The sequence below is a fragment of the Anthonomus grandis genome, chromosome 10, assembly GCF_022605725.1.
Source record: "Anthonomus grandis grandis chromosome 10, icAntGran1.3, whole genome shotgun sequence".
Classification (NCBI taxonomy): domain Eukaryota; kingdom Metazoa; phylum Arthropoda; class Insecta; order Coleoptera; family Curculionidae; genus Anthonomus; species Anthonomus grandis.
The window spans coordinates 10,750,981-10,769,032 of record NC_065555.1 but is presented as its reverse complement, the minus strand read 5'-3'; the positions used below and the strand labels follow the sequence as shown (position 1 = coordinate 10,769,032).

General features: G+C 30.7%; 3 protein-coding genes across 3 annotated transcripts; 1 reads left to right on the top strand and 2 right to left on the bottom strand.

Moving 5' to 3' along the window:
- Window positions 1-534: 534 nt before the first annotated feature.
- LOC126741204 (glutamate dehydrogenase, mitochondrial-like) lies at window positions 535-4,700 on the bottom strand. The gene is made up of 10 exons (XM_050447557.1): window positions 4,448-4,700; window positions 4,125-4,321; window positions 3,869-4,066; window positions 3,717-3,803; window positions 3,441-3,625; window positions 2,782-2,898; window positions 2,537-2,717; window positions 1,586-1,742; window positions 808-976; window positions 535-750 (listed from the first exon to the last, which is right to left on the bottom strand). Exons 1-10 carry the CDS (start codon window positions 4,621-4,623, stop codon window positions 634-636), a joined length of 1,584 nt encoding a protein of 527 aa, XP_050303514.1. The 5' UTR covers window positions 4,624-4,700; the 3' UTR covers window positions 535-633.
- A 570-nt stretch (window positions 4,701-5,270) lies between these two features.
- On the bottom strand, window positions 5,271-9,838 carry LOC126741138 (uncharacterized). The gene is made up of 3 exons (XM_050447474.1): window positions 9,609-9,838; window positions 5,737-5,953; window positions 5,271-5,676 (listed from the first exon to the last, which is right to left on the bottom strand). Exons 1-3 carry the CDS (start codon window positions 9,689-9,691, stop codon window positions 5,293-5,295), a joined length of 684 nt encoding a protein of 227 aa, XP_050303431.1. The 5' UTR covers window positions 9,692-9,838; the 3' UTR covers window positions 5,271-5,292.
- Window positions 9,839-10,261: 423 nt separating this feature from the next.
- Window positions 10,262-15,131, top strand: LOC126741738 (probable ribosome biogenesis protein RLP24). The gene is made up of 3 exons (XM_050448283.1): window positions 10,262-10,429; window positions 14,523-14,773; window positions 14,895-15,131. Exons 1-3 carry the CDS (start codon window positions 10,349-10,351, stop codon window positions 15,085-15,087), a joined length of 525 nt encoding a protein of 174 aa, XP_050304240.1. The 5' UTR covers window positions 10,262-10,348; the 3' UTR covers window positions 15,088-15,131.
- Window positions 15,132-18,052: the final 2,921 nt, after the last annotated feature.

The window sequence follows — 18,052 nt, the reverse complement described above, 5'->3', positions numbered from 1 at the left end:
GAAGAGTCTGCTGGAGAAATGGGCCTTCCAAAGATAGACGGAAGTAACTGACAACTTGCTTCGAAACATATAAATGAGCCTTCTGCCTGCCTCACCAAACAACTACTGTCCTTCAACTACTGACGCGAAATCCGGCTAGTAACATGTATTGCGGACAACTCGAAATGCCGGTAGTATTGGGAAGTTGTAGAATGTGCAGACTACGTTATCGGGGAGTACTAAGCACTTATGTGCTCTTAACAGCCTTAATTTACCCAGCAACATTAAGTCTTTCAATCCAGAGTACCTCCTTCGTTCTTCCAAGGCTATTGGTCTCTGGATGAGGCACAACGTGTTTAATAGGAGACCTATGCCAGTCCACTGCCTTACAATTCAATTTATTGATTCAAATTTAAAACATTATTGTGACTTAGATCTATTTTTTGGTACATTTTTATCTTCGTTAGAAGCATTGTATTTTAAATAAATTTGGTAATCAGTAATTATAGAACATTTTGCCAAAACTTTAATTTCAACTGTTACAAAAATTCTACGTTCAACAGTGCCAGTCATAATTTTATTAAGAAAGTACAAAAAAATGATTTATGTAATTTAGAATTACATTTCATGAAAAAAGTTCTTCATTTTATGCAGTCAAATTAGTCTTTTTTGCTTGAGAATTGACTTGAAAACATTTTGAATTGCCACTGTGTAAGCAGCTGTTTTAGCATCAACTCCCAGTTTGTACAAATCGAGGTGTTTTAGTATTTCCTAAAAAGAATAATCAAATATAGAATAATGATAATAATTTTTATTAAGCAATTATACCTGTCCAACTTCGCTATAGACACAATCCAAAGAGTTTTCAATAAAATTACTGCTAATAAGTGACATATTGGAAGTCTGTGTGCCGCCAGATATTCCTCCCATCATTTGTCTTTGTTGTTGATTTTGGTTCATATTAGCAAACATGGTCTTGTAAAGTTCGTTGCTATATCTAATAGAAAAATATATTTTAATTTTGAGTACAAGTTTCAATTTATGTTTTATTAATTTTGTATTAGTCTATGTTCGCAATGCCCGCTATTACCATTTTTATTAATTATTTAGTTTTTATTGATTCCGTTTAAGTGTGAATTAGGTTGTTTTGTATCATCACACGAATTGCATTAATGTAGGCTATACTTATTTTTTTTGTAAGTAGAAGTCCACTCTTGAAGTGGAGTGGCTATAATATAGCGGGTTGGGAAAGGCGGGAAGATTTTTCTCCACAAATGAAAATACCATTTTTTTTGCTAAGAGTTATGCAAACATCATGTAGCTATATAGCGTAAGAGCCTGATGAAACTCATCGAAATGCATAAATCTTAACAAAAAGATTGGTACTTTCATTTGTGGAGAGAAATCTTCTCGCCCTTCCCAACCCGCTATATACTTATTCAATTTAAATAAAAGCGTTGCTCAACATCCATGCAGTTTGCCTGCAGCCACTTTTCCCGGACTAGAATATTCGTCATCCATGCGGTTTATTTAAGACGACTTTCTCAAATTTGAATAGAAATTGCGTTTTTGTCAGGTTTGTGTTATCAGTAAATTTTGATCTTACCTTAAAATATTATCTGCTGAAAGGCCAATTTGTTGTAAATTTCTTAGATATTCAAAGTATGAAGCTACCATGGAGCCACCTGATGCATAAATATCTGGTACCACTAATTTTGATTTTGATATTAGGATTCTGTGAGCGGTAGGAGTTACTGGGCCATCTACAGAAAATTAAATGTTGATTAATTGGATATATACATGGTCATAATTATTAACAAAATAAATCAATCGTATTTAAATAAAAGAGTAATTACATTTCAAAAATATATTTTTTCTGTAGAAAAGTAAATCTTTATGAAATGTATCCTTCGCTCTTGAGTGTAGAGTAAAGTTAATTTGGGAAAAAGGTAAAGGCATCATTGAAATTTAATTACTTCACTTGGGCAACTTACAAGAGAGAATAAAAGCGATGTGCGTCAGTTAGTACCTCCATACTAAAGTTAGCGAATTTATGTAAAATGCGTCCTAATAAAATGCTATTGCCACAAAAGCTACTGGAAAATTAATAATTTAGAAGCAGATCTTTATGATTGAGTCTAGCTTTAGCAGGATGGTGCTCTGCCTAATTCCAACGAAAAAAAATTTAAAATATATCTAAGACTGAATTTATTCCAGTTAAAAATGTCACTTATATAGAAAATTTATTGATACTGTATGAAACGTCCTGATACCATAAGGAATTTTATATATTTCATCTTATATTTTATCGTAAGTTTATTGATGATTGGCTTTTCCATAATCAATAGACAAACAGCAAATTAAGATCCCCAGATATTTCAGGCAAATAGTAAAGAGAACAAATACATAATCTTTAGGATCGAGGCATTTATTTCATTTTATCAAATATACTTTATACTTTGTTAAAACAGTAGAAAGAATACATACATATATTATCTGTTATTAATTTACGGCTATAAATTTGTTTAAAATACATATAACCAACAAAATAGTATACCTGAAGCTTCCAAAACTATTTTAGCTTTAACATCCCTAGCAACATAACAGGCTAAACTTTTTTGACAAGCGGCCAGAACGAGGATGTCGCAATCTTCTGTAAAAATTGAATCTGGAAATTCATATTTTGAGAGTCCAAAATTTTTGATAGAACCGTGCTGCTCTTTATGTTTAAGAAGATCCTAAAATAATATTAAATAAAACATAATAATTTATTTATTTGAAAGAAGCTAAGATGATTCTTACTTTAAAATCTATTCCTTTGGAATCATAGAGGTATGCATCCACATCTTTGACACCAACGCAAATAGCGCCGCTCTTTTCAAGTAAGAGACCTAAGCATTTGCCTACTTTTCCTATACCCTAAAATAAGTAGTTTGTTATTTTGTGTGTTATTATATGGGTAAATGTCAGAAAGCAGTTAAATTTCGCAATTTATTCCGGCATCTTAAGGGTTAAAGTGATTTATGAAATAATTTTAAAAGTAGAACAAAAGTGTCCAACCTAACTGCATAAACGAAAATTAAAAATTAAATCAAGAACTATAAAAAGTTATTTGGCAATAGTGAAACTGATAACCTGCAACAGAGAACGTTATAAAGGTTCAAACAAAAATTTTTATGAAGAATAAGTTTTTCTTGAAAATTTTAATTTTTGGTCCATTTGCTCTACCCCTATTGCTGAAGTATACACGGTTTTTCATTTATTGAATTGCCACAAATTTTTGGCCCACATTATTATCTTATCCTGCATATAACTTTGTTAAATTAAGAACTTCAACAGTAAAGCTATATAATATTAAAAACTGAATTTTGTTTGTAAAAATATGAAGTTTTAAAAAGATACCGCTTTGTTGGTAAATTCGTTGTCACTGTCTATGTATATTTAAAATAGTGATATTAAACCTGTAATATGAAACGTTTATCATCTAAACCAGTGTTTGTACAATTGATCTTTGTAGTAATATCTGAATTATTAATAAAAGTTTCCAGGGCTTTAAGTGCTCCTATAGCAGCGGCGTCATAATAATTATCGATTCCTCCCGATTCTAGAGGTTTTCCTGTGGAAGCGGAATTAAGATGATGTTGTCCTAAAATTAGAGGATATTTATCTCCATAATTTTATACTTTTTTGGGGTTATGATTCATATATGTAATAATGTAAGTAAAAAAACTACAAACCTGAATATTTAGTGAAAGCGTCACTTATCCATTTCATTTCCTTTTCTCCAGTATTAATGTCTGGTTGTATAATATCTCCATGATTACCTAAAAAAATTAATTCGTTATATTGTTATCTTACCTATGTACTCTCGAATATACGCAATACTTACAATACCCTTTCTTAAGCATTTCATTTATATAAAGGCTAATAATGTTTTTCAGTTCATTCTCTGAATAATTTTTAGGATTTATTTTGATGCCACCCATTGCTCCTGATAAACCAATCCCCAAACAGGAGTTTTTCATTGCAAAAAGTAAAGATAATGCTTTCATATGGTCCCTGGTAATGTTTTCGTGTATCCTAAGGCCTTTTATTAGTTTAGATAAAAAACAATTGGTTTCAAAAAATAGATGGTTCGGGTCTACCTCCTATACATGGCGCATGTTGGACAGATTCGCCATAATGAGCTCTAAATCCTCTGATTATTTTTAACATTCCATTTTCTCGCCTTATTGGAAACCTTACGTCGATAATGGAATTACATTGGTCCAGACTTTCGACAATATTTTCCACTTTGCTGTGCAGTTTTGCATCACTTATGCCCTTTTCGTCAATGTTTTGTCTAGAAATAGATTCAAATTTCTAGGGAAGATCTCACCAAAATATTAACATTTACACATTTAGATACAATTTTCAAGTTTTTGCCTTTAAATCTCTTTGAAAATAACGGTATTTTCTTATTACTTACCTAAACAAATTTTTAATAGCGGGAAAATAAACTTCGTAGGCTCTATGAAGGAACCAATTACTGCTGTCGAAAAAAGCAGCGTTTGCTAAATAAAATGCGTTTCGATACCGTTCGGGGATTTCATAATCGATTCTTGTTAGGGCTTTAGGGATATTTGACAGGTTTCTTCGCTGCATGGCTTATAGGTATCATTAAATCTTGAAATTTTCTTAAAGCTACTTGAGCCTTGAATTTTTAATTGACATTGGCAGAGAATACGAAATAACCTTGCTGACTGGCCGTAAGGTATGTTCCTACTATTAATGCAAAATAAATGAATGTCATTGAGGATCTAAATAAATTTTATAACTATAAAAGCTCTTTTTATAAATTTGTATATTGTTTTCGCAACGTTCTTTTTTAAAAACTTACTGATTAATTCATATAATTTTCTATTAGTAGGTTTTTTGGAAGTGAAAAGTTTGGAAAACCCGGCAGAAATCCGCTTATGTCCTCCCTTTTTTACATTCCTAAATGATCTAGTGCTATGGCTGAATGAGTACTATTTCGAAAACAGCACCAGCCTGATGTGCAAAATATATTGTAAAAGCAATTCTATTTTCGACGTAAAGATTCCTATATGCAAATCAATGGAACTTTAGAAATTAGAGCACACAAGGTGAATGATCGATTCATGGCCCTCGACTGTGATTCTCTGGTCTATTGTGGCTCACACCTAGTTAGATTTCCTCCCATTATGTCTTAAAGCATCTCTTAAAGTATTTTATCAATTACTTAAGGGAAACTTTTTCAATTGAAAATTTTAAATAAATAAAAAACAAAATAACGTAAATACGTATATTTGTTTACATGTACAAATTACTAGATGAACTATCAACTTTAAAATCAGCATTAACAAAAAACCCTAAGCTTTTAAACAATCGAACAAGTTCTGCTCCATTAAGAGAGTCCAATGGTAAGTTATCTGAATATATTATCCACAAACTTGCTTTGAGAGCGTTGTGTACGCAGTAAGATAAGACGTTGGCACCAAAACCATTTACTAGGTTTGGAGCTTGTAAACGGTCGCAAAAATTAAATGGGACACTTTCTAAGTTAGTCAAACACTTTGTAAATGTAACTGTTGAGGTGTCTATACATTCCGATGGTTGAAAGCTTGATGTGAGGGCAGTGGTTATACAGTGCACTTCCTTAGCTGCTTTTATCCAAGGTGTTAAAACATCAACGATCTAAAAAGAAACATACATTTTATTAATTTTTAAAAGTAACCTCATTATTCCAATGTTTACTTCACCAATAACTGCATTTTTGGAAACACCCTTATATAAAACTAAGTAGTTATCTCCAGATTTGCATATTAAAATTCCTTCATCTTTTATTTCTGCTATTGTTTTACCAGATTTCGTGATATTTTGGCAAATCTGAAGGACTTTGGGTGAATCAGCAAAAATTAGCTTACTTATGGTTTCAGGAGCCTTTGAGTCACCATCCCACTGAAAAACTGGCCTGAAAATAGGTCAATAATCGTAATTCAAATAATATAATAAGTACTTTTACAATAAAACTTTATCACAATAATTATCCCAAAGTGTTTTTACTAGACATAAATATATGTTTATCATTTAAGTTCAAGGTAAAAAATGAGGGTAAAACTTGGTTCTATTTATTACAATATTAGTAATAATCAGATTTTAGTCACTACATACAGAAGATTATTGGCGATTATTAAGAGAAAATTCGTCAAAAACATATTTGGTTTGTGATGTAACAATTTTTTTTAAGTTAAATAATACTTGGTGTATTATAATACGAATTTATTACAAGAATGCAAAATAATAATTTTGTATTGATAATATACATTTTTAAAAAATTATATTTTTTTACCTCTCATGTAAGTAAGAGTATATTTCTATAGAAGATAAGAAGATACTTATTTTGCTTAAAAGAAAGGTAAAACAGAACATATGCACAATTGTTACCATGACATTTTCCACTCCTTTTTTAGTATTTGAAAAATTTTGCTTAGGAGTCCATAATACATCCTTAGAATTTGATAATGATTATCTGTATATTATATATATCTGTTAACTTATTCAGATAATAATTTCCATTTATATTTCAGATTAATAATTACTTCAAGGAACTTACACTTGCTCATATTATGGTACTACTTTAAGTGAGGGACAAACCTCTGCTATAAATTTCTACAATAAAATTCCCATTAAGTAACAAAAAAAACATTTTTGTTTAAATACCAAAAGTTGGTCATCAAAATACAGTTTTTTGATTTATAGGGTGAAAAAGATATTAGCACACCTAATTTGTTAATCTAGATAATTTTACAATATACTGAAACATTGAAAACCCTGGATGTTACATTGAAAGACTTATACAAATGATTGCCAGTGTTAACTTGTTGCCATCTGTCAGATAGGAGGCTGTCCAGCTCAGTAGGACATCAGGCAGACCATAATAAGAAAGATTTCCAGCAACAAGGCAATCTGGCAAGGCAAAATGGTGTATATTGCATGATTTTCATGACCCTTTTCAAAGATAGAGTTAGTAAAAAGATACAAGTTCTATTAAGAGAATGTCCAAGCGTAAAACTATGTTACTTAGGCAATATTTTTTCTTAAAAATAGGCTGGCAAAACCAATATGACAAACTGCTCAAAATTCTGTTGGAGTTGCTGATTGAGTACTTATAAGCCTATAGTTTCTGATATTGTATCTCTCTCTATTTTTATGAATGGGGTGTGATCTATGAGAGTTTCCAGATATCAGGAACATAGCCAGATTGTAAGGACTTGTTAAATATTATATATAAAGGGTATGGGAGCAGAACTGTAACTCTGTTAGGGACTCCATCAGGGCCTTTTACCTTATTCCCATGTACAGAGTTTAATGCCTTTTCTGGACACTTATGTTTATTACATTAAGGCTGTCATGCATACTTAATTAATCATTCACATAAGAATCTGGATTGGATAGAGATTAGGATGCCTATTTGGAGTATATACTAAAGAAACGAATTTTGCAAACAAGTTGGCTATATCAAAACCCTGTTCAGCTGTATCATCTTCAAAATCCATAACATGTACCAGTATTAGATTTAGAGGGTACAAAATTCCAAAAGTTTTTAGGAATACTGATTACATGATTAATGATTACTGATTTTTAGCTTTATGTGTAAAATGTTCTAAGCAATGTTTTGATAACTGATGACATTGTTTTCTCAGGTTCCTAAAGTGGGTATAGTCTGCCTCACTGTTGGTTTGATAAATTAAATTCTTAAGTTCCTTGGAAAATCACTGGTGGAATTTATGATGATGAACTATGTCCCAAAGGGGTTGATTTAAAAGAGCTATTTACAGAAATTAGTACTCCCCCTCCATGGTTTTTAGTACTTGTAGTAGAATTCCTGTCTATTCTATATATAGCATAATGACAGCCTAGAAGCTAAGCATCACTTATAGGGAGGTCCAGCCAGGTGTCAGTTCGTATTATGAGAATATACCACTCAACTTGACCAGGCATGAAAAGGTCTTTCAGTTTTGTTTTTAGGCCTCTAACATTTTGGTAGAAAATAGTAATGGATTCTATTGATTGTTTTTATAAAGTATAAATTCTAATTTTTAAACTTCCAATGCCTTCATTCTAAATTTACTATGATGTTTCGGTTGAAAACTATCTCCAACCATTATCTAGGAAACTAGAAAACTGAAACTGCCTTTCTTAGCTGTTCATTTAGAATAACCTCCTAAGGACATTAGTCTATTGCAAACTGACACACAGAGGTCAATCACTCCTGGCATACTTAATGTCGGGTGTCAAGGGTTTAAAAAAATCACAATACCATCTTTTTTTCTAAGAAAACTATGTGATTCTTCTTGCCATTAGTTTCTTAGTTAGAATTGTTTTTCTTTTTAAAGGGAAATCAAGTATTTTTAATACCTACACAACTCTAATCATCCTTGTTGAACAAAGATGGGAGTTATTAAAACCCTGTATAGGAGGATAGCCACAATATGTATCAACAATGTTGACCTCATCAGGGAAATAGAAAACAACAATCTTCACCTAGGCCAGTGTTGATATTCTCAACAACTGGAGATCCCTACTATCAGGACACTACAAGATGCACGACCAGACATCAGACACATCTACTCATACCTCTAGCATATAAGCCTGCAGAATATTTATTGTTGTTAGTTTACACTTAATAAAGGTTGGAGATACTTCCTATCTGAAATGTCATACTAAATTTAAATAAGTTTTTTTCACACTAGATGTTGTATACAACTCAATTACAAGATTAACCAATACAGTCTTAACAGAGCCTCTGTTGCACTGGTAAAAACCCCCAGTTTAATATTCATTTGGATACTCTTTTGGATAATTCTGTAGCTAGGGCTTTTCAGATGCTTCAATTCATTAGATCAAACTTTATAATAATCTTCGATTCTTTATAACATTCTGCATAATAGGATGTCAGCTCCTAATTACTTGGAAAAATTGATTTGCAGGTTTCATTAAGACCTCCAAGAGGAAATATTAGTGTTCACTAGTAAATTCACTGTACTAATTATGTCTTAAAATTTATCTCTACAACCACCAGATTGAGTAATCAACATTCTGAAATTTTCTTTTTTGGTTCATTTTATGCTTTCCTGAGAGAGGTACATGACAGTTTCCATTGATATTGTCATTGTTTTGTTAAGTTTGGTTTATTTTGCCAATAATTTAAAATTTAGGGCCTACATTATTAAATTTGAACTGTGATTTATTTTTAAGGTATTTGATGGTTAAATTTATGTATTTTGTAGTTGGCAGTGTGGGTTGATCAATAAAATAAATAATAAACAAAGTATATTCGAGGAAAACAAATATGATGTATTCGAACATAATTTAAAGCCCAGTCTTATCACTTATTAGACATGAGTTAGATTAGAGTGTTCTGTAATTTACCCAAATGGATTTCCTAGTCCTACAGAATCTTTATGTACAAAAAGTATCAAAGACAATATTGTCTACATATAGGGCAGGTGAGGTTTATTAAAATAATGTTGATGGATACTACAGGGTAGTCAAGACACCAGTAGTTTTTCGGGTTCTTAAACAATTCCCCGAATATTTAATTTTACTTTAGGAATTAAACATACCCCTTATATTCAGGTAATGCATCCAGATCCTCTTCCAGTATAAAAGCCCTTGTAGATGGTTCTACAATTTCCCCAAACAACATAGTGTTTTTATTAAAAAAGTAGTTACTTTTATTATTTTAAAGACAATATCGTATAGAAAACTTATAACGATTATTTATTAATATATTTTCTAAACAAAAATTGCTGTTTCATCAGAAAATTAAAAAAAAAAAAAAATTAATAACCATAACCTATAAAAACCCAAACACAGACATTAAGGCTGCTTTGAAATCAGCGATTCGCGGCGACAAATTCGATTGATTGCCGCAACGATTCCATGTCGCGGTATCTGGCACAATTACTGCAGACGATAAACGGCGTAAAAAATTAGATTTTTTATATATTAAAATTAACAAAACGTCACAGTATAATTCTTCCTGTAAAAAGTTTATATTTTACAATAAATGTGGTTGATCGCAGCTAATCGCCGCGTGTGCAAGGCTGTATTATTAACAAAATTAAACAAAATTTTCAGTATTGCGCAACTGGTTGCCGAAGTAAATATCTTGAGACCAGAGTTGCACAACTCGTTACGCGTCCAACATCGTCCAGTGTGACATGGGTCTAAACAATATAATTTTTGACGTGTAGCCTTACTGACGTTTCTGGTGCGTTTTATTTTTCTTTACATTTTGACGTTTGGAATCTCGTGCATTGGATTCCAAAATAAAGCAAAAGTTTCACAATAATTCACAAAAATGCGTATAGAAGCTTGTTACTTTTGTTCCTCCAGAATTTTCCCTGGCCACGGTATTCAGTTTGTACGAAACGACTGCAAAGTAAGTTAATTTTCCCATAAAAGAAAACAGGGTTCTTAAAAAGCTAGGTTAGGTATATTATTATTATTGTTACATTTATAGTTTAATTATTTAAACTTATAACATGAATTTAAAGAGCCCAAGCAGATGATAAAAGTCGTTTAGTGGCCTGTGTAATATTAACCAAAAATTGTAATTTTTCCCTTTTTTAGTTTATTAAAAATAAAACTTTCCAACCATGGCCATATTTTAAAAATCAGAAATAATGCAAAAATATTTATTATATAAGGTATTATATATTTGAATATATTTTATTATTTCGCACTGTGCAAGGGTCCTCCATATTGCCCCCCAATTTATTATAACCGATTCCAAGAGATTTATCAGTTTTAACTGCAGTTAAGCCCTTGGTTCACCTTGAACAGTCCCTTTATAACATTACCAATCGTGTCCGCTTGGACGTGTTTGGTTGAAGTAACTTCGTGTTTTGTCAGCTGTCACTATCATCAAAAAGGAATTAAAATCACTTTTATTATCCAGGGCATATTATAGCCTTGACGATTTTTTTAATGATACCTTTTAACCTGTGCTCTGACATCATTTTAGTGTTTTAGTTTTGTTTTCTGTTAAATAATGTAATTTACTTCTTCTAAATTCTGTTTTATTGACAGCTTTACTTATTTTTTAATGAAATTTATCAAAAAGATGCTTTTTTTTCTCAATCTGTTTTGTTATGATTAATTTTGGTAATGTGTGTGAATTTTATGGTAAAGTGTTTTAGAAGTTATGTTTGTTTGAAATTTAAAGTGAATTTGGAATTTTTTAGTTTTTAGGATGCTTGTACACAAGATTTTGTTGTCTTACGTAATATAGCACATTTTCTTTCTTTCATCATTTTGTTTGTTTTTAAATAATACCCCAGACTCAATTGAGTCTAGGCTGCTGTTGTTTGCTGACAACACTACTGCTCTTTGCAGGAGTACTAGTTTGCAAGAACTGGAGCTGATGCTGGTGGGGGTGAAGTCAGATTTGGACAAGTGGTTCAGTGCTAATAGCCTTAGCCTAAATGTCAACAAAACGAAGGAAGTCCTATTCTCTGAGAAATACAGAGGGTACCAATGTTGAGAGGTCAGAATGTGAGATTCTTGGGTGTTCACTTAGATCCTACTATGATATTTGATAAGCATGTGGAGTTCATCGCAAATAAATTGGCAAAACACATATTTCTTTTAAAATGCTTAAAAGGCACAGTAAATAAGGATGTTTTGTTAATGGTTTACCATGCGCTAATACAGTCCACCTGCAATTATGGTCTCTTGGCTATTCTCCTAGCTTGAGGTGCATGACCCCAGCACCTCAAGCTAGGAGAATCTTTAAACTGCAGAGAAGAGCTCTGAGGGTTGTCGAGGGTCTGGGTTTCAGGGACGATGTGAGAGACTCTTTCAAAAAACTTAAAATTCTTACACTTCCATCACGGTATACCTTTGAATGTCTAATATATACAAAGAAAAATTTACATAAATATACCCAGAGATCAGAAATTCATACTCACAGCACTCGACAAGTAGATTTCCTGGAAATGCACTTTCTAAGACTCAATAAATCTCGTATCTCAACTACTTATTATGCCCCAAGCTTTTTTAATAAACTTCCTAATAATATTAAAGCTCTAAATGAAAAACTTTTTGCTGCCTCAGTAAAAAAATTACTTGCTGATAAAGCCTTCTATAGCTTTGATGAGTATCTACAAGCTCAACTGTGAAAATTGGTGAAAATGAAACAAAAATATGTTTTAGGAAGTTGAAATTAATATTGGGGTCTCCAAAATTTTAACTGTTTGTGGATTGTGATTATTTTGTTTAGTATTTGTAAAATTGTATCTTGGGTGTTATTTTTTTAATAATTTTTTAATATTTTAGATAATGATTTTGATTTGCAATGTAAAACTTTAATAATTTGTAAGCAAAATAATTTTTTAATATGTATTTATCTACTTGTGACGATTGTAAGAGAATTTTTTTTTTCATAAGCATGAATAAATTTTACTTTACTTTTTTACTTATGTAATTAGTTCTTAAACATAAATATCAAAAAAGAAAACTTATTAGCCATAATAAATTTTGTGCCATCTTTAAAAAAGAAATAATTTGTTATTTGTTTTTATTTTTTCCTGGCACTTATTTCAATATCTTTGACATTTGACGTTTAGAAAACAGCTCCGGACGTGGGTTCAATTACTGTTCCAAATTGATGAGGTATAAAGGGCTAATTGGTGACGTCCCGTATCTCAAGCGGTTATAACTATAATCGCTTGAGTGAAATATGTGTTTGGTTAATACCATTTAGGAACGGTAATTACCGATACCTAGACCTCTTGGAATCGGTTTATGTTAGCTCAATGTATTTAACTGGATATGATGATGTTTCAAGGGTAATAGTTTAAACTCAAAGGACAAGCTCTATGTTCAAAATCAAGCTTTATTTTCACATAACATAAAAATGTTGTTGACAAAGCTGACTAAATATAGAGTAAACAAAGAGACAAGAAAAAAAAACAAAAGGGAACACATAAAAAATAAATTGGTCAATAAAATTAGAATATCAGAATGTATAAAATATTTAAGTATCACATAACAAAGCATAATAAAAACCTTTAAAATAGCAGTAACTAAAATTGGTCAAAATCTGTGTTGTAATTATTCATCATGCAATACTGTAAAAACCACAATAAAACAATAACATCTTTATATTTTTTTCTCTCTTATTACAACTAACACCCTTCTTACCTCTCTCCTAAATAACTTAAGAAACTGTCTTAGAAAGAGGCCTTAGGAGGTTACATATTTTTTTACTTTCATTCATAAAAAATTGATTTTTTGTTTAGGGAAAAGGTAGAGATTTGTAAATTTATATTATATGAGGACCGAGTATTATTTAACATTTTCCGACTGGATAACTAAAGAATATTTCTCAACAACCAGTCTCCAGTATAAATAAAGATGGAAAAGTCAAGATTTTCTGGATAATTAAGTGAATTTTGCAAGGCTCATGATACGCTCATGATAAGAAGACACAATTGTCTTAGGGCACACTTTTGCAGCACAAACACAGAGTTAAATACATTTGTATATGTATCTTAATAAAAATAATCAGTTTTTAAATATTATTAAGCTTGGATATTATATTTAAGGTTAGATATTATTTCTGTTAATAAATAGATTTGCTTCAATTGCTTGTTAAATCCAATCAAAAACACAAGACAGTTTTAGCACTAACCAAAACCATTTATTTCACTCTTTCTTTGACAAGTATGAATATATCTACTCAAGTCTGTGATTGTTCCATATTTAAATTGTCAATGGTTAAATATTTTTGCATAGAAATTGGTGTATCTTATCACTGTTAATAAACGATTATTATTACTATAACTTGGGTTAAAAATTAATTTCGACTGTTGCATTTGGATTTTCCTTTGACCATACATGAGAGTTGTGAGTATATATACTACCTAGCCAATAATTATGAATAAACAATAGTCAAAATGTAGTTTTTTTTAGAATCACAATTTACACATTCATGAAAACTTTCTAAAATTTGGTGTTACTGTGTGTATATTTTTACCTAAAAGAAAAGCATAGGGAAAGGTAACTCTTTATTTATGCCACTAATAAGATGTATAGCAAGTATAAAATAAAGAATGTTATGCAATTTTCATATGTTGATGGTTTGTACTTTTTTGTTTTCATTTGCATTTTTTTCTTTCTAGATACTTTTATTTAATATTTTAGCATTATATTTAAAAAATTTATGGATAATAAAAGATATATTTAAGTGATATCACTTGTAGGATACATAAGAAACATTTACATCAGTCTATATTCACATATTTAAATTCTATGCAAATTCATCACTGTTTTTTTTATTTTAGTTTACATGTATCTATTTTTTTATTTTATGTAAATTATTCCTCATTATCTTAAAGAGCTATTTGTAAAATGCAGAAGAATAACCCATTTTAAGTGTATAATGTTCAAATATTTTCTTTGTCTATGGAAAATATTTCATGCTACCTTGAATTAAAGTAAGAAAGTCTAATTATTTTCTTCTCTTTAAGATCTTTAAATTTTGTCGATCAAAATGCCATGCTGCATTCAAAAAGAAAAAGAATCCTCGTAAAGTAAAATGGACCAAAGCATACAGAAAGACAGTTGGTAAAGAATTGGCCATTGACCCGTCTTTCGAATTTGAAAAGAGGAGAAATGTACCTGTTAAATATAGCAGAGAAACATTTACCAAAGCAGTTGAGGCAATGAAGAAAGTTGAAGCAATCAGACAAAAAAGACAAGGAGCATACATTATGCAGAGGTAACAATTATAGTTTTTAAAAATCTTGTTGATTACTATAAATTTAATTTAATTTTCATTGAACAGGTTTTTTGTTTATAATGCAACAATAGATTTATGGTCAATATATATTTATTATCAGGTTACGCAAAGGTAGAGAGCTCGAACAAGAACGCGATGTCAAAGAAGTCCAAAGAGATCTTGCTCTTATCCGTTCTCCTGCAGCCGGTCTTAAACAAAAACAAGACGAGAAAATGGCTGAAGACCATAAACAAAGTGAAGATGAAGAAGAAATGGAAGGAGTTATTGAAGATTGTGGGGAAGTTGTTCTGTGAAACGATATTTTTTTTGTTTATGAATAAAGTATATTACTATTTAATCTTTTTCAAATACTAATTCCATACTTCAGTTACAGGTCGAAAAATTACATAAAAATACTATATAGGTAAAGTGTGTTGATTGACTGTTTATTTCACGGGATGCTTAAAATTTTTTACAGTAATGTGAGAACTAAAGTTCAACAAAGTTTCGCTTTAGAGTTGTAATAACGATAAAGAAATCATTTTTATAGCGTTAAAATCCATGCAATAGAAGCATTTTTATCATCATTATTTTTTCATCGTTATTTTATCTACTGCATTATTAAATATGTGCATATTTAATAATACAATGACCCGAAACCGTGTGATATATTATCTGCACTTGAAAGGAAGAAATCTTGCAATAAAACGAGTGCCAAACAATGGCAAACATTATTAGTGGGGCACCCTGTACTTTTTGCTCACCCATAAGGTTTTATTACTTAATACTAAAAGAAAGAAAGAATATTTCCGCAGTGTGTGTCGATTAGTAATTTATCCGTATTTATATTAACTATAAATATTTTCAAATTGTTCATTTTAACGATTAGAAGAATATGTTCAACTTCAATGTGATATCTGATAATGAATACTTAATTAAGGCAAAGATTTTTCTCAAATCTTATAAAGGGAATAAACAAGCTAAGCCTGTAAAGAATACAATTTTCAATATAAAGGTAAGATACAATAACAAATAAATTGGCATAGATGGTTTGTTGGGTGTCCTTTTGACACCCAATATTCTTCAAACAAACCCACAAATCAAATTTATATTAGACAAATTTTATGAATTGAATGTTCACAAAATCACGTGTTACAATACTGTTAATTACAAATAACTTAGATTACAGAAAGTCTGAAGATGTTATAAAAAATCCTTTTAAACCTCTAAAACCCTTTTCCAGGTATTCTTCAGAAGAGTAAAAAAGCGTTAGTAATTAAGTAATGTTCAATTTTCAACCAAAATTATTTGGTTTCAATATTCCTAACTTGCAGTGGAACATTAAAGAATTTGACACAGTAACAATCAGAACCACGCCTGGTCTTTGGAAGCCTATTAAATGCAGGCGCAATGTTTCTGTTATGGCAAATTTGAGTGTGTGGTAAACTGGGAGGTGTTATTAAAAATGTAAAGTAAACAATTGTAGAAAATATGCATACGGAAATATAGGGAGTATAATAAGGTACTGTCAACTGGGGCTATAAGGTAAATGGGAGCTCACACGTAAACGAGAGTATAAACAACTTGGGGGCGAAAAATATTGGGTGATAATCTTTTCATTGTTAGTTTAAAAAGGGCAAAAAGAACCATTTCTTTGTTTTTCCTGACATCTTTGGATGAAAGTTACATATGCATGTCTAAAATCATAGCATCCCAAGAACCCTCAGAAAAGCATAGGCCAGTACGTCTTTAAGCTGTTTGAAAATTTTGTAGAGGTGTAGAGTAACAACACTATTCTTTCGTGTGCTTCAGAGAAAAAAAAATAATTTTATGTATATTTTATATCTTTTTAGAAAAATTTTTTGTAATAAAAAAATAAAAACATTTTTAAATTCAAAGCATGAGGTATTTAGTTCTAGTAGCTATTTGGAGATAATGTGTTTTTATGATAATTATTGCAAAAAGAAACATAAAAAATGTACATCTTATAAATAAACAGACTTAAATTCATTGATTAAGAGCAAAACTAGGGCATAATCAAAGTTGCCCTAAATCAAGTAAAACTTTGATCAGACATATTTTTTTTGTGCTGTTTAATAAAGTTTAGGGAATGCTTAATAAGTTTTTAAGTTGATGAAATAACTGCATATTATTGTTCTTTTTTTGTTTCCAAAAATATAACTAGGATTTCACGAGATTCTTGAAATTCGAGATTTCTCGTCTCGTCTTGATTTCGAGACGAGACTGAGGTTGTTTTTTCGAGACGAGATCGAGAAATTTTTTCGAGATTTCTCGATCTCGAAAGACTGTAGATGCTGCAATAACTCGACAGCCTTTAAAAGGTTAGAAGAATGAAAATGAAAAACTATGTTGGAAAATAAATGTAACAAAACATAAAATAAAGATTAATAGAAATACGAAAAGTATAGATAACAAAATTATTGCTTATGCACTCATAAATATATCTTTGTTGCATAGATTTTGCCAAGTATTTAAACATGCAAGACGTTGCTAAGAATTTAAACATAGTAAAAATTGACCCGATTCTCCAGTCAATCGGCTTCGTTCTTTTCTAATTGTCAGTGTTGCCCTTGAGAACAGTCTTTCTGAAGTGGCTTGTATACCTAAAAAATCACGAGCCATTTTCGATAAATTTGGATAAATGGCTTCGTTCTTTCTCCAACACTCTAAAATATCTTGATTGCCTTCAGCTCTCTTAGATAAACAATATTCATCGATTTCTTTTCTCCAGTTCTCTCTGTCGCCATTGCTTTTTTCAAACAAACTTTGCAGATTAAGGTCATCAGTATTGTCATCAATATCATCGGTGAAAGGTTGAGATGCTAAAGGAATATTAATATTAGAACTATACTCTATTTCAGAAGTGTATAGAGCAATAAACTGGGGAATTCGGTTCTGTTTGGCTACATTTCGTGGTAGTTCATAGGCGCAAGTACTTATAATATTTATGAATTTAATTTTCACGGATTAAATGCCTTTATTTTGAAAGAAATTAAATACTAAATAAATACTTTTAATCCTTTTGTATAGGTACCTATCTTTTAACGCTTTGTAACATGCAAAAATGGGGCCAGGTAATATATACAGACTATAAATACTTTTAAATCATATTTTAAACGTTAGTAGTCACTGCTACGCTGTAGTGTAATCACAATATTATTATCCCAATATTTAAAAAATTGAGGTATTCAGTCCAACGAAAAGATGTACTAAAAATTCTCCACTATCGCTGAGTGAAAAAGTTATTATTTTAAATGT

What these genes read in the sequence shown, in the direction of transcription:
- LOC126741204 (XM_050447557.1), bottom strand. Translation starts at nt 4,623, where the DNA reads ATGCAGCGAAGAAACCTGTCAAATATCCCTAAAGCCCTAACAAGAATC. An exon ending in CGCTTTCACTAAATATTCAG is followed by an intron (nt 3,626 to 3,716) that starts GTTTGTAGTTTT and finishes CTCTAATTTTAG; the next exon opens with GACAACATCATCTTAATTCC. An exon ending in ATAAACGTTTCATATTACAG is followed by an intron (nt 2,899 to 3,440) that starts GTTTAATATCAC and finishes TACTTATTTTAG; the next exon opens with GGTATAGGAAAAGTAGGCAA.
- LOC126741138 (XM_050447474.1), bottom strand. Translation starts at nt 9,691, where the DNA reads ATGTTGTTTGGGGAAATTGTAGAACCATCTACAAGGGCTTTTATACTG. An exon ending in GCATTACCTGAATATAAGGG is followed by an intron (nt 5,954 to 9,608) that starts GTATGTTTAATT and finishes ACCTATTTTCAG; the next exon opens with GCCAGTTTTTCAGTGGGATG. An exon ending in AAAATGCAGTTATTGGTGAA is followed by an intron (nt 5,677 to 5,736) that starts GTAAACATTGGA and finishes GTTTCTTTTTAG; the next exon opens with ATCGTTGATGTTTTAACACC.
- LOC126741738 (XM_050448283.1), top strand. Translation starts at nt 10,349, where the DNA reads ATGCGTATAGAAGCTTGTTACTTTTGTTCCTCCAGAATTTTCCCTGGC. An exon ending in TTGTACGAAACGACTGCAAA is followed by an intron (nt 10,430 to 14,522) that starts GTAAGTTAATTT and finishes CTTCTCTTTAAG; the next exon opens with ATCTTTAAATTTTGTCGATC. An exon ending in GGAGCATACATTATGCAGAG is followed by an intron (nt 14,774 to 14,894) that starts GTAACAATTATA and finishes ATTTATTATCAG; the next exon opens with GTTACGCAAAGGTAGAGAGC.